The 14,149-nt window shown below is 37.8% G+C and overlaps 1 protein-coding gene across 1 annotated transcript in view; it reads right to left on the bottom strand.

The window, feature by feature from the left end:
* Positions 1 to 14,110, bottom strand: part of Orc1 (origin recognition complex subunit 1) — a 31,743-nt gene extending 17,633 nt beyond the window's left edge. Inside the window, exons 1-6 of the mRNA XM_015484997.2 lie at positions 13,910 to 14,110; positions 9,873 to 9,970; positions 8,219 to 8,318; positions 7,495 to 7,619; positions 5,746 to 5,924; positions 4,274 to 4,592 (exon numbers count right to left, since the gene is read on the bottom strand). Of these exons, the coding sequence (XP_015340483.1) occupies positions 4,274 to 4,592; positions 5,746 to 5,924; positions 7,495 to 7,619; positions 8,219 to 8,313 (718 nt within the window). The 5' untranslated portion in view covers positions 8,314 to 8,318; positions 9,873 to 9,970; positions 13,910 to 14,110. The remainder of the gene's footprint in view (positions 1 to 4,273; positions 4,593 to 5,745; positions 5,925 to 7,494; positions 7,620 to 8,218; positions 8,319 to 9,872; positions 9,971 to 13,909) is intronic.
* Between the last annotated feature and the right edge of the window lie 39 nt (positions 14,111 to 14,149).

Genomic DNA, 14,149 nt, shown 5'->3' with positions numbered 1-14,149 from the left:
GGGGATAGTAGAGGATAGGAAAGGCAGCAGAACACAACAGACACTAGTATGGCAATATGTAAATCAATGGATGTGTAACTGATGTGATTCTGCAATCTGTATATGGGGTAAAAATGGGAGCTCATAACCCACTTGAATCAAAGTGTGAAATATGATATATCAAGAACTATGTAATGTTTTGAACAGCCAACAATAAAAAATTAAAAAAAAAAAAGAAAAAAAAAAGAAAAAGAATACATGTATGATGTTGTGATGAGAAAAAGAAAAAAAAAGTGTGTAACATTAGATTGGATAGAGAGAAATGATGGGAGGGGATGGGAAGAGTAGGGGGGATAGGAAGGGCAGCAGAATAGAATAGACATTATGATTGCTGTATGTATATAGGTGACTCTATGACCAGTGTGATTCTGCAATCTGTACAATTAGAAAAATGAGAAATTATACCCCAATGATTCAAATGTATGAATTGCCAAGATCTTTGTAATGTCATGTGTAACTAATAAAAAAAAAGATATTGCTAAAAAAAAAAAAAAAAAAAAGATGTCTTGTCTTTTGAGACAGACCTTAAGAGAAAGGTAAAATGCCAACAGATGTGAAAAAGGAAGGAGGGGACATGTGAAGAGAACAATGGAGGAACTGCCATGAGTTACAGCAGCAAGGCAGGAAAGCTCTGAGCACAGAGAGCTCACTTGAGTCATGCCCATGGTGTGGGGGACAGGAACTGGCAAGGCTTGAAGAGTGATCTAGTGCCTGTGTGTAAATTGTTACGGAGTCTTTATTCATAATTACTGAAAACTACAATCAATGCAGATGTCCTTACACTGGGAATCACTGTGGTGAAAGGAGTCAGACTCAAAGGCCAGAGACTATGCTTCCAACATATAATATTCTAGAAAAGGCAAACTATAGAGACATTAGCAAACACAGCCGCGGATACCAGAGACTGGGGCAAGGACTGGCTGACTGCAAAGGGGCATAAGAATATTTTGGTGTGAAACTCTTGAAAAAGGTGGTTATATGAATCTATGTATCTACATAAAGGCTTAATCTGCCAAAGGCAAGCATCCCTAATCCAAAAATTTGAAATCTACAATGCCACACATTCTGAAACTTTTAAAAGGTTGACATGACACCACAAGTGGAAAGTAGCACACCAGACCTCATGTAATGGGTCACAGGCAAACTGCAGGCACACTACAAGTACTATATAAAACTATCTTCAGTCTAGGCGTATGGAAGGCTTCAACATATGTGAATGTCTAATTATGCATGTGCAATATTCCAAAATCCAAAACACTTCTGGTCCCAAGCTTCAGGTAAGGGATACTCAATCTGTATACACTAAAAAGGGAAATTTTATAGTCTCTAAACTATAACTCAATCAACCTGACTTTAAGGGTTATTTAGGGCCAGATCTTAAAAGTCTTTGAACATGAAACTAAAACTATCCATTTTTTTCTTTTCTTTTCTTTTTTTTTTTTTGGTAAATAAGAGAGTAACTCATGTCTAGATTAATACAAATATGTTTCAAAGTCCTGGCCTCCCTCATACCTCATTCCCTGTCTTTCTGTCTCATCCAAAATATTTTCTTCCTCTAATTGTGTAACTGTATCTAAATTCCTTGCCATAACTTTCAAGATCCTATATATTCAACAGTCGAAAAATACTACAATAATTTCTGAAGATGATATTACACATTATTTGTTTTTTCCATTTTTCAAATGTGTTGTATTTATATTCAGCTCCTAAAACATATGCTGTATAAAGAATCCCAAAATACAACTTAGTAGGATCCAGTGGTGCACACCTGTAATCCCAGTGACTCGAGCGGTCAAGGCAGGAAGACTGGAAACTCAAGTTCAGCCTGAGCAATTTAACAAGATCCTGTCTCAAAATAAAAAAATGAAAAGGGCTGGGGATGTGGCTCAATGGCTGAGTATCCCTGGATTCAATCCCTAGTACCACAAAAAAACATATCTGAAATCTGGCAAAATTCAAAAGAATTAATGGCATACAACAAGATAGTCTGAGCTCTCAGAACAGCCACGAAGTAACTTTCAGGCTCACTATAAGGGCAAAAAGCAGGTCATAAAAGAATGTATCTGGTGTGCTATCCTATTGGGTAAGAAAGAATGTATGCTCGAGCTGGGGGTGTTGCTTAGTGGTCGAGCACTTGCCTAGCATGTGTGAGGTTCTAGGTTTAATTCTCAGCCCCACATATAAATAAATGAATAAAATAAAGGTCCATCAACAACTAAAATATATATAAAAATAATTTTAAAAAGAATGCACGTTCATATTCATGTACACATGCATGTGTTATGTATTTAAAATCTGCTAACGTACATAATAAACCAAGAAGTAACAGATTAAATCAGAATGGGAAAAGCCCTAAAATTAAATATAAACAGAAATGAAGAACCAACCTGCATATTACCAATAACAATTTGTTTTTCAGGAGAAAGAAAATTAATCAAAGTGTTTTTACTCATTCCATGGGATATGTTCCAAAGGCATAGAAAACCACAAATAAATTTTTAAGTTTGTGTTTACTTTGGTGGGGGCATTGGTATAGCACTTGTAGAACTATTTTACTATTTTGTGTGTATTAAGATTACTTCAGGAACTAGGATTCTTTCTGAAGGAGAACAGAAATAACGTGGAAGATGAGAAGGTCCCTGTAGTTCAAATTAGAAGTATCAGTATGAATTGAAGAGTATTAACATGTGTATGGCTCCCTAGCTGTTCCACTGAGGACCTAGAAGCAGATCTTCTCTGTTATAGGGCTCTTGAAGAAACAGCTGATTTCAGGGCTCAAAATCACTGAATCATTAGGGAAATGCAAATCAAAACCATAACAATAAGACAATATGGATAAATTTAGAGGACATTACACTAAATGAAATAAGCCAGGCACAAAAATATACTGTATGATCTCACTTATATGATGAATCTAAAAGAAGTTGAATTCATAGAGGTAGACAGCAGAATGATGGTTACCAAAAGCCAAGCAGGTGGGGAGCAAGTGAGTGCGTAGTTTTGGCAAGAGGTACAAAGTTTCGGCGAGACACAGGAATGACTTTTGAGATCTACTGAATAGCAATAAATAGCAATAATTCATTGTATATTTCAAAATAACCAATAGCAAATTTCAAACATATCAGAATAATAAATGTTAGGTAAGTGAGATGAAGGATGTATTAGTTAGCTTGATATAACATGGTTGTACACATAAAACATCACATTTTACCCCATAAATGTAATACGGTTAGTATATCAATGAAAATAATTTGAATTTTTAAAAAAGAAAAACTATCCTCCATGATGAGAGAGCACTTCATATATTTTAGGACAGCTGCTATTAAAAAAAATCAGAAAATTACAAGCATAGGTGAGTACGTGGTTAAACTGGAACCCTCCCACATTATATGTGGGAACATAAAATGATGTAGCCACTGTATGATAGTTCCTTAAAAAGAAAAGAATTATCATATGATCCAACAATCCCACTTCTGGGATACCCAGGAGTATTGGAAGTAGACTCTTAAGAGATATTTGTCCTATCTGTGCTTACAGCAGTGTTACTGCAATAGCCAAAGTGTCCATAGACAGAGGAATGAATAAAACATGATACATACATATAATGGAATATCATTTGGCATTAAAGGAAAGGAAATTCTGACACATATTACAACATGGATGACCCTTGAGAACATACTGGTAAGTAAAATAAACCAGTCACAAAAGGAAAAGTCCTGTGGTTCTACTTATGGGATTATCTAGAGTAGTCAAATTCTTAAAGCCATAAAAGAGAATGGTTTCTAGGGGCTAGAGAAAGGGGGAAGGATTGGAAGTTAGTGTTTAATGGGTACGGAGTTTCAAATTGAAGATGAGGTGTTGTTGCACAATAATGTGAATGTACTCACTACCATTTAAAAATGATAAAAATGGTAAAATTCACATTATATATATATATATATATATATATATTTTTTTTTTTTTTTAAGAGAGAGAATTTTTTAATATTTATGTTTTAGTTATTGGCGGACACAACATCTTTGTTTGTATGTGGTGCTGAGGATTGAACCCGGGCCGCACGCATGCCAGGCGAGCGCACTACCGCTTGAGCCACATCCCCAGCCCCACATTATATATATTTTAACATATGTCCAACCAATACCTGGCCTATTGCTGCACTAATTCAATACTCTTATATGAACTAATATTTTATAAGTGTTCCTTCAGCCCCAGTATGCTCCGAGAATACACTTACTACGGAGATCCAGCCTCTTCCTTGCAGTGGGGGCAACAGGATGCACAGGAGTTGGGCGAGATTTAGAGGCAGAGTGACTTGATTCAATCCTTTTGGCCACTTGTTTTGCTGTGGTCCAAGCAGGGCTTTCTGTGTTCTTAGTCATGGCTTCCACAGGCTTCCGGCATTTAAGGCTGCCTTCTTGTAGTTTCTCCAACTCTGCAAATAGTTCTGGGGACAATGGTCTGAACTTCTTTTCATTCCAGGATAGTTTCACAAAAAATATTTTCTCATTTTTCAGACCCACAGGTATCACTTCATCTGGAGCTAAAGCCACTACCTGAATTTAGGAAGTATACATGAACAGGAAAAGATGAGCCAAGGAAGACTGCATCAGAGCTATGATTAAAAAACATTAAGCCAACATCTCTACCTGTAATGTTATCTTTCCAATCTAAAAAAGCAGATATTGCATAGCATATTAAATAGACAACTGAGCACTTATTTGTTTGAAAGATACCAATGAAATGTATAAATTACTTTCATTTTTAAAAAGTTTATTGGCTTTACCTTTTAATTTCTGTTCTCACTCTAGTTTGAGGATGCATCACTTTACTCCTAGATAATTCCAGACTTCACATAGCTGATATCTAAATCCTCTATCACTTTCCTTTCCTCCTCACCCAAATTTTCCCACAGGAGTTTCTGTAAATATGTTCCCCTGCTCAACAATGTTCCTCAGCATGGCCTTGCACCACTAATGGAGCTTGGCTTTCACAGTTCTGCTCATTCCCACCCAACATCTCCTGCCTAAACACTGCCCTGCACTCCATCCTTCCAAATCTACCCGTCCTGCAGTTTCAACTTCTATACTGCTCTTCTCTCCTTTATTTAACTCGGACATTGATTACTACAGTCGTGCCAGACCCTGTCTTCCAGCCCATCCATTAATCCAACCACCTAACCATAAAAACCACACTTCACATCCTGATCTAGTCCCACTTTAGGGGACTGCAGTAGTCCAGGAATAAGCCATATATTTAGTCTCCAAACTAGTGTCCTGCTTAGGCCTATAAATGAGCCGCTCAATAGCTCCTGATTTATTATAAAATCCTATAACACAAATTTGCCTGTAGCAACTAGCACACTTTGAACTGATTTACTCAAGTCCTTATTTATCAAAGCAGATTCAGCCTCACAATGCCTTACACCGGCCACAATCATAGCTAAATATAATTTTCCATATTTGCTAATTTCTGTTCATCCCTCAGGTCATAACCCAAATGTCACTTCCTCTACGAAGTTCCTAACACATGACATGTGCTCTAAATAAATATTTGTTGAGATGAAATAGGCAGAACAACAGAAAAAATGACAGGATAAAATTCATTCCCATGGGGCAAATTAGAGCCAGTAAATTTCTGAGGTCATGCAGTTTAGAAGGTAGACGGAAGTAAGCTTCAAGACAGAACTGGGATCAAAGCACCACCTACCTGAACAGGGCCAATGATGGTCTCAGCACTAATGTTGCTGCCACAGGCAGGGTAGTCATACCAGAATATCTCCCGCGCATCAGGCTTCCGGCCCAACAAGTGCTGTTTATGGGCAGGGACTTCACAGAATCGGACAAACCACTGTACTCGAGCACGTTTTTTGGAATGAAGTTCAGAATCTAGAATGATCAGGTATGAAGGGGAGAATTAATAAAATATGAGAACATTTTATTAAGTACTTCCTATGTGCCAGTTCCTGTGATAAGCCCTCAACTATTGAATTCCATACCCATAATAACCCTGCATGTAGGTACTATGTCTTTTACAGGCAAAGAAATCAAGTTTCAGGGACCTTAAATAATTTGTCAAAGGTCATTCGATCAACCAACCACATTCAAGCTGACTCCACCTACATTCAAGCTCTTCTCAGGTTGCTCCATTTCTTAATGGTGTTATCACTGGACAAGGAATTACAAAAGGGATTTGAGAGGATCTACTCTAAACACAAGCACTGACTAGTGGATCAATTCTACAAATTGGTAATTATAAAGAAAGCATCTCACAGCAGGAAGGAGAAAAAAAGAATCCTAGCAGGAATCAGAATAGTGACCATGGGGATGACTTAGCAATCACCGGCTTGTAATCTTTAGCTTTATCATTATAATATACCATTAATATCACTGTAAGGGCATACATTCAGTAGTATCATCATCACCACCCTCTCTTCTAAACTCTTTCCAGAGAAACTAAAGCCATCCAATGGAGCAGTACACACAAGGAAATCTAAAACCTCCACACAAAACCCCACATTTCTGTTGATGTGCTCCCCCTAGTGGATTTCAGTTGCATTGGTTTTTCTTCATAACTTGTCAAGTATCTCCCCTGTGTAAATAAAAACATCCTTATCCATTGGCTGTATCCATTCCTTTTCTTAATAAGTTGCCACAGGACTATCTAACTCATGCTGTTCCTCTTTTAAATCCCTAGGAAGTAGTTTTGTGTAGTTTCTTTTTCTTTATTTATTTTTAAAGTAACATGTTTTATTAATTTTTTTAATGTGGTGCTAAGGATTGAAACCAGTGCCTCCAACACACTAGGGAGTGCTGCACCACTGAGCCACAACCCCAGCCCTTGTGTAGTTTTAAGTTGTTCTTTCTTCTTAATTCTTCCCTTGGAACCTGGCCAATCCCACCTTCCTGCATGCTCCTGTTCTGCAAAGGGCTCAAGGCTCAGCACTTAATGAGCTCTGACCTTTTCAACCCTATACACAAGTTCCTCTGGAATGTATATAACTGAAGTGCTTTTGTTTTCCTGACTAAACACCAAATGATACACCTTCCTAATCCAACTTACCCACTAAGGTCCTTGTAAAGATGCACTTGCAAAATTTATTACTAACTTCCTCATGCTGAAATTAAAGGATACAAGTATATCACAGTACAAATCACCTATTTTTTTTCCTTCCCTCTTTCTCAAACTCATTCTTTCTCTCCATCCTCCAAATCTGCCTTTATGACGACTCTTAGAATTAATGGAAAAGATGGATTCTTGAGTCCTCCAATTCCATTTTACCTACTACTACTGCTATGGTGAATAAAGAAGTTTTCCAGATGGAAAAGGGAATGGTTGGTGCTAACATGTATAAGGTACTCTGCGCACTGCTGTGAACTAAGGAATCGTCAGCCTCTCCTGCTCTTACCTCCCGATTATTTCTATCAGCAACAAGGTTCATTCCAGCCCCAAACTCACCATCTTCAAACAACTCAATCAACTTAGCAACATAGGGGTTTTCTTCATCATGCCCTTCAATCAACACAAATTGTCCAACTTGAATGTGCATCTGAGTCGAACAACCTATTTTCATACATATTTCTCTAGGAAGTAACAAAGAAACATGTTAGGAAATCTTTAAGGGTGGGAAAAGCTCTTCAGATCTTCTGGAACCAGAAAGTGTTCTCAAACTAGAAACTCCCCTAAATAATTTCTCTATGCTGAGCAACTCTCCTACAGGGAAACCAATGCACTCAATTATATTTAAGCATAGAGAAAAATGGGCCAAACTAATTGTTTTAGCATGAATGATAAATATAAAAGTCTTAACACAAACCCTAACTCCCCTCACTTATTGACAAAGAAAAATAAAGGCTTCCCAAGGATGGAGAGCTGCCCAATGATAATACCAAAATTATCGAGCTGGAAAGGACATATTAACATCTTTCATCTTGTTATCATAAAGAGTTAGACAAGTAACTATGAACTTATTTTATTTATCAAATTTTACTAACCAACAACTTTGCCCCATCCCTATTTATTCTATCATCTTCTTCCATCAGACAAACACCCTCCTTACAATCAACACATATCTACACTCTCAGTCTTCAATTCATGGGAACTAGAATAGGCTGGATCTGTTATTAACAGTTTAACTTCGGAAACTGTATTTCAAGCCCAACCACAAGGCCCCATCACTCACTTGTAAGTTTGGTGGTGCAGTTTGCGATCCAGCAGTGGCCTCCCAACCCACGAGTAAGTTTGTCTGATCTTCTGTCTTGTTTGGTAGGGTGCCATGGCTCCTGTGAAAAAGCCTCAACTCTGAATTACCATGGCAAATTCTGATGGATTCTAAGACATAGTCAGCCCCCCTTCCATGAATTCAATCTTTGTTTTCCTGCCCCTGCCTCACCCCACACATTTTAGAGATAGGTAACAATTTCTTTGAGGAAAAAGTAAAGTTCCATGAAGATTAAATATAGGCAATTTGGCATCATTTATGTCTTAAGATATGCCTCATTTCTTCTCACCTAAGGAAACATGAGGGTCAACATGTACAGAAATACTTACTAGCAACAAGGCACAGAGGTGTGAAACATCTAACAATGTGAAATGTCTTCACAGTTATGATCCAGATAGGGATTAAAGATAAATGTAGTAAAGGAAATTATTAAATAGTGTCAAGAGCCCAGAGGAACCACCGGAAGTTAGAGGACTGGTTCTTATGGCTGTTCAAAAAGGGAGGGATTCCTATGGAAGATTCCTGAACTGAACATGGAAGTTAGTAAATATTGACAAAGACTGAACTCAGTTCCAAGGGATGAAGAAGAAGGTAGGCAAGTGATATTTGGGAGACAGCAATGGGTTTTATCAAGTGTATAATTTCATTTACATTTAAAAAAAAGTTATCAGTGTTACTAAGCTGTACTGGTCTGATAGTTGGGAGTGGCTGTTTCTTTGCAGCTGATAGACCCAGATATGAGTACTGTGAATAGCTGAAAATAAATGCTTATGCTAAAATACAGGGCGGGGGGGAGGTACTTTTAGTGATGAAAACAGAAATATGGATGAAAATACAAATATAATCATTTTTACAAAGAATTTGGGCATTACAATCTGATAGTTCTAATAATGATGCCAATCCATTATTTTAAGCAACTTAAAAAATAATAAACCTTTCCTCTGAATTTCATGTTTTCCTTATAGAGCTAAAATTTGACAAAACTGAGTTAGAAAAAAAAAAAAAAAAAACAGACCAACAGAATTATTCTGAATAAATGATTACGAGACCAAAATTTTAGTTTAAGTTGAAAACAACATCCTCCTTCAAAAATTAGTTTCCTAAAACTCAGTGGCATTCTATCCTACGTTCTATTGGGGAATATTTACAATCTAAGATTTTGTGTTTTGGGAAGTTTTTTTAACTTTTGAGGGAACTAATGCCAAAAAGGAAATATTGAGTCATTAACAAATAAACTGTTTACAAAAGATACATAAAAGATTACTTTAAGTAAATTAAGAGTATCAATCTAATTTTTTTTTTTTTTGTAGTTGTAGATGGACAGAATGCCTTTATTTTTTAATGTGGTGCTGAGGATTGAACCCAGTGTGCCTCGCACGCTAGGCAAGCGCTCTACCACTGAGCCACAACCCTGACCCTCTCAGTGTAATTTTAATGAGGCATAGTGTGAAAATGAATAAAGAGCAAGGAAAATAGAGAGAGCAAAACCAACTGGAAGACTTGCCCAAGTAAAAAGTAAATTTGCATTCATAATATCAAAGTATCTTTTGGTCAAAATTAGTAAATGTGTTTGAATCTAAATAAATGTTTAAGGAAATACATAACACAAATTTACCTTGAATATGTTTCTTCTGATGGATGATGTAACACAAAACTTTCAGAAATTAACTTGGAAATGTTAACCTTTTCCACAATGAAGTCAGATAAAATGTGCTATTGAGATACAAAGAAAACACCCAAGTAAATTGCAGTGCTCACTAAGCTCTCATTTAAAAAAAATTGGGGAAATAGCATCTAGTACTTCCTTATAAAATCAGTACTTCTCAGCAAACCTTCTACAATTCTCAAATAATCTAACTGTAAAATATATAGCCTAATTTTTTCACTTTGACTATGACAACTTATTTTATGTACACAATAATCTCATTTTTTCAAACCAAAAACTAGCATAGGGAAAGAACTATGAAATGTATACCAAGAGGGCTTTAAATTCATGCTCAATTATTTTAAATCTAGACCATATTTTAGTTTACTAAAGCAGATATCCTCTTTCAAAAACCAAGTCAAGGTAAAAGTCTCCTTTACTAGGAGACCATGAGCCATACTTGATGAGACTAGAATAATGTGTGCACCATAAGGTGTATAATTCCACTTTCATTTAAAAAAAAAAAATTATTAGTGTTATTGGTCTGATAGTTGGAAGAGGTATGTGATTTACCCTAGGCTGAGGAAGCAAAGTTACTGGAAGGACCAGGACCATATAACCTGCAATTCCTCTACCACTATGCCACATGCCTATTCCCATTGTCAAACAAACCAAGTTTGTTAGTGCCCTCAGACTATGTAACTGCTGTTCTCTTTTCCTGCATTACAGGGGTGGCTCAGGTCTCAGCTCCGATGAAACTCCCTCAGAGAGGCTTTCACTGAATACTCAGTGGGAAAGTTACTCCACCATCATGTTCTATTATACCATCCTATTATGACCATATATTATTTTCCTATTTGTTGTATTTCTCACATTTGAATGTTAAATTCCAAAGAATAGAAACCTTGAGACCTTCTCTTTATTATTCATAACTGCATTAGTAATCCTTTGTCAGGACTAGGCATATAATAGGTAAACGAATGAAGGATGGAATTTTAAAAATCACCAGAACAAGCATGGCACTGTGATGCATCCCTATAATCCCAGTAACTTGGGAAACTGAGGCAGGAGGATTACAAATTCAAGGCCAGCTGGCAACTTAGTGAGATGTTATCTCAAAGTAAAATAAAAAAATTTAAAGGGTTGGGGATATAGCTAAGTAGTACAGTACGGGAGGTTTAATCCCCAATACCACAAGATAAATAAAAGATAAATCAGAGCCAAGCCCAGTGATGCACAACTATAATTCCCAGCAACTCTGGAGGCTGAGGCAAAGAGGACATAAGTTCAAGGCCAGCCTCAGAAACTGAGACCTTGCCTCTAAATAAATAAATAAATATAATAATAATGAAAATCAATCAAACAATTAGGACCACAGCAGCTGTGGTGAGAATGTAGATCAGCCAAAATACTTATATACTGCCAAAGGGAATGTAAGTGACACAACCACTTTGGAAAATCAAATTTTCTTAAATTCTGAACATATGCATAACCTTTGGCCCAGCAATTTTAACAGAAATACATAATATCATCAAAAGACATGAACCAGGGCCAGGCATGCAGAGAAGCTTAAGAGGCTGAGGCAGGAGGATCATGAGTTCAAAGCCAGCCTTAGCAACTTAGTAAGGCCTTAAGCAACTCAGCAAGACTCTGTCTGTAAGTCAGAGGGGTGGGGATGTTCAGTGGTTAAATGCCCTGAGTTCAATGCCTGGTACCCCCCACCCAAAAAGTCAAGAACCAGAATATTCATAACAGCACTATACAGTGATGAAATTAAACCAACTACAACTACATAGACAACAAAATTACATGAAGCCAAGGAAATCAGACACCAAAGGTAAAAAAGTCCTGAAATCTGCTGATTTCCTTATGCTGCATCTTCAGAAGAACTCCCCATTATTTTAACTTTTCACTGAATTACATATAGAAAAGTGTATAAATGAGAAATACACACTTCAATCAACTCATTGCTCTTTCTCACCTTCCACCTAAAACTTTATCTCACCTACCATCAGCATACAAATTTCTCAAGAAAAATGGTGAGTGGACTGGAGAGGCTGGTCTGACTTGGTTTAGAAAAGGCTTTGGTTTCTAAAGATATCAGACACAGATGTCATAGATATTAGAAATGTGAAATATACACACCACTCAGTCTAAGAGCCACATTCAAGGGAAACAGATAAAGGAGTTGCTATAAAAAAATTTGAGCCAGTATGGAAGATTGAGACAAAACTCGTTTTTTGTAGACTAGGGATTGAACACTTGGCCTTATGCATGCTAAGCAAGTGCTCTACCACTGAGACATACCCCTAACTCTTTTTAAATTTAGTTTGAGACAGGATCTCACTAAGTTGTGCAGGGTGGACTCCAGGTTGTGATCTGCCTTTTTCAGTTCCCAGATAGCTAGGATTACAAGTGTATGCCACAATGCACAGCCTGAGTCAAAACTATCTCATTTAATTCTTATGATAACCCTAGAACAATATCAGTACACAGTAAGTGTTCGATAATAAGTATTTCCTAAATTAAAGGTATATATGTTAGTATCAAGGTGAAAACTACTGTCCAATTTTATACAGGATAGCACAGCCTTAACGCAAGACTCTAAACATCCAGATTCCCATGACTGTGCTCTTAAATGCTTCACTTTACAACACACAGGGATTGTAAAGTGAACTGCATAATGTCTATGAGAGCTTACTTCTGGTGGCTTATAACAGTAAGTCAGGCTTCCTAGTCACTGAGTAAGAAGAGGTCAACTGGCCCTCAATTCCCTCACTCACAAAACAGAAGTAATAGAACCTTCCTTCCTTTTGGCTAATCTTATTTATTAAGTACCAATTGTGTGCCAGGCACTATTCTAAGATTATTAGTGAGAAAATGCAAAATTATAAATCCACTCTCTTACATTAATTTGTATTATTTTTAATATAACTTAATATTTTGGAATTCACAAGTCACACAAAATGTTGCAAATAAATCCCAGGGAATTCAGAAAACTTCTAAAGCTCACATATGGCCCTCTATTACAGTTTTAAAAAGGTTGCAGAGAAACTTGTTAAACCAGGCTCTCACAATGGAAATGCCATTGGCATTCAAAAACTAATACAGCAGAAAAGAGGATACCATTATTCATATTTTACAGACAACTAAAACCAGATCTAATCATTGCACTTTTTCTTTGAAGTACTGGGGATTGAACCCGGACAAACTTTACCACACCCACCCACCCTTTTTATTTTGAGAGAAGATCTCACTAAATTGCTTGCGGCCTCATTATGTTGCTGAGGCTGGCCTTGAACTTGTGATCCTCCTGCCTAAGCCTCCTGAGTTGCTGGGATTACAGTCTTAAAATACCGCATCCTGTTTAATCATTGCGCTTTCACAAGTAGACCGGATAAGGATCTCGCAACTCATTCAAGTCCACTACTTTTCCCAATTGTCACATTAAAAGGCCCTTCTGTTGCAGGCTGAATTCGAGGCAGCAGAAAGGGTGCCATTATACTTCTCTCCTGGAAAGAATGTGGATGGGAGCCTATAGTTAAAAGCCACTCATCTAGAGAAATCTGGGTAGGAGCCTAGGCATCTTAGCCACGAAAAATGACCTACACAAATCTCTGGAAGCAATCTCTACATAGGCAAAACGGGGAAATAGCATCTGATCTGCCTTCCCTGTAGCGCTTGCTACACTATGGCTCAAGAAGGAGATGATGCGAGGAAACACAGATGGAAGTAAAGGCTCAGACCATTTCTGAGAGTCTGGGATAACTGAGGGTAGAATGCACACGCTTCTCAGGTGTGGGTTTCTGGCTTCCCCGCTGCAAATTCTTACTCCCTAGCAGAGCAAGAACCCTTTTAGGAAACGGGACGTGGGAAACAGGGCCACTCCTAGCAGGATTAGAAAAGTGCCTGGGCACCGAACCGGCTTTCGGTGCATGTCTGATGAGTGAATCAATGAGTGAGTCTGCAAAGAACAACACCCATAGTTCGAAGCTGAGGTCACTCACCTGTCCCCCAGGCCGCCACATTCACTGGGCGCTAAAGTTTCCTCGGGCGAGTCGCAAGCCCTCTGCTTCTCACCTCCCGTACTCTGGGAGCTCCGGGCTTTGCAGCAGCTCTGACCTGCCCCACCTGGATTCCTCCTTTACAGCCACAGGCCGCACGCGGTAGCCAAAGTTGGTCCTGGATTGGAATCGAAAGAAGCGCGAGAAAAGAAAATTTCGCGCCAAACGGCATGACCCCGCCCC

This window comes from Marmota marmota, unplaced genomic scaffold (genome assembly GCF_001458135.2).
Source record: "Marmota marmota marmota unplaced genomic scaffold, marMar, whole genome shotgun sequence".
Lineage (NCBI taxonomy): Eukaryota > Metazoa > Chordata > Mammalia > Rodentia > Sciuridae > Marmota > Marmota marmota.
The sequence above is the reverse complement of the archived record's forward strand: the minus strand, read 5'-3'. Positions and strand labels throughout refer to the sequence as shown.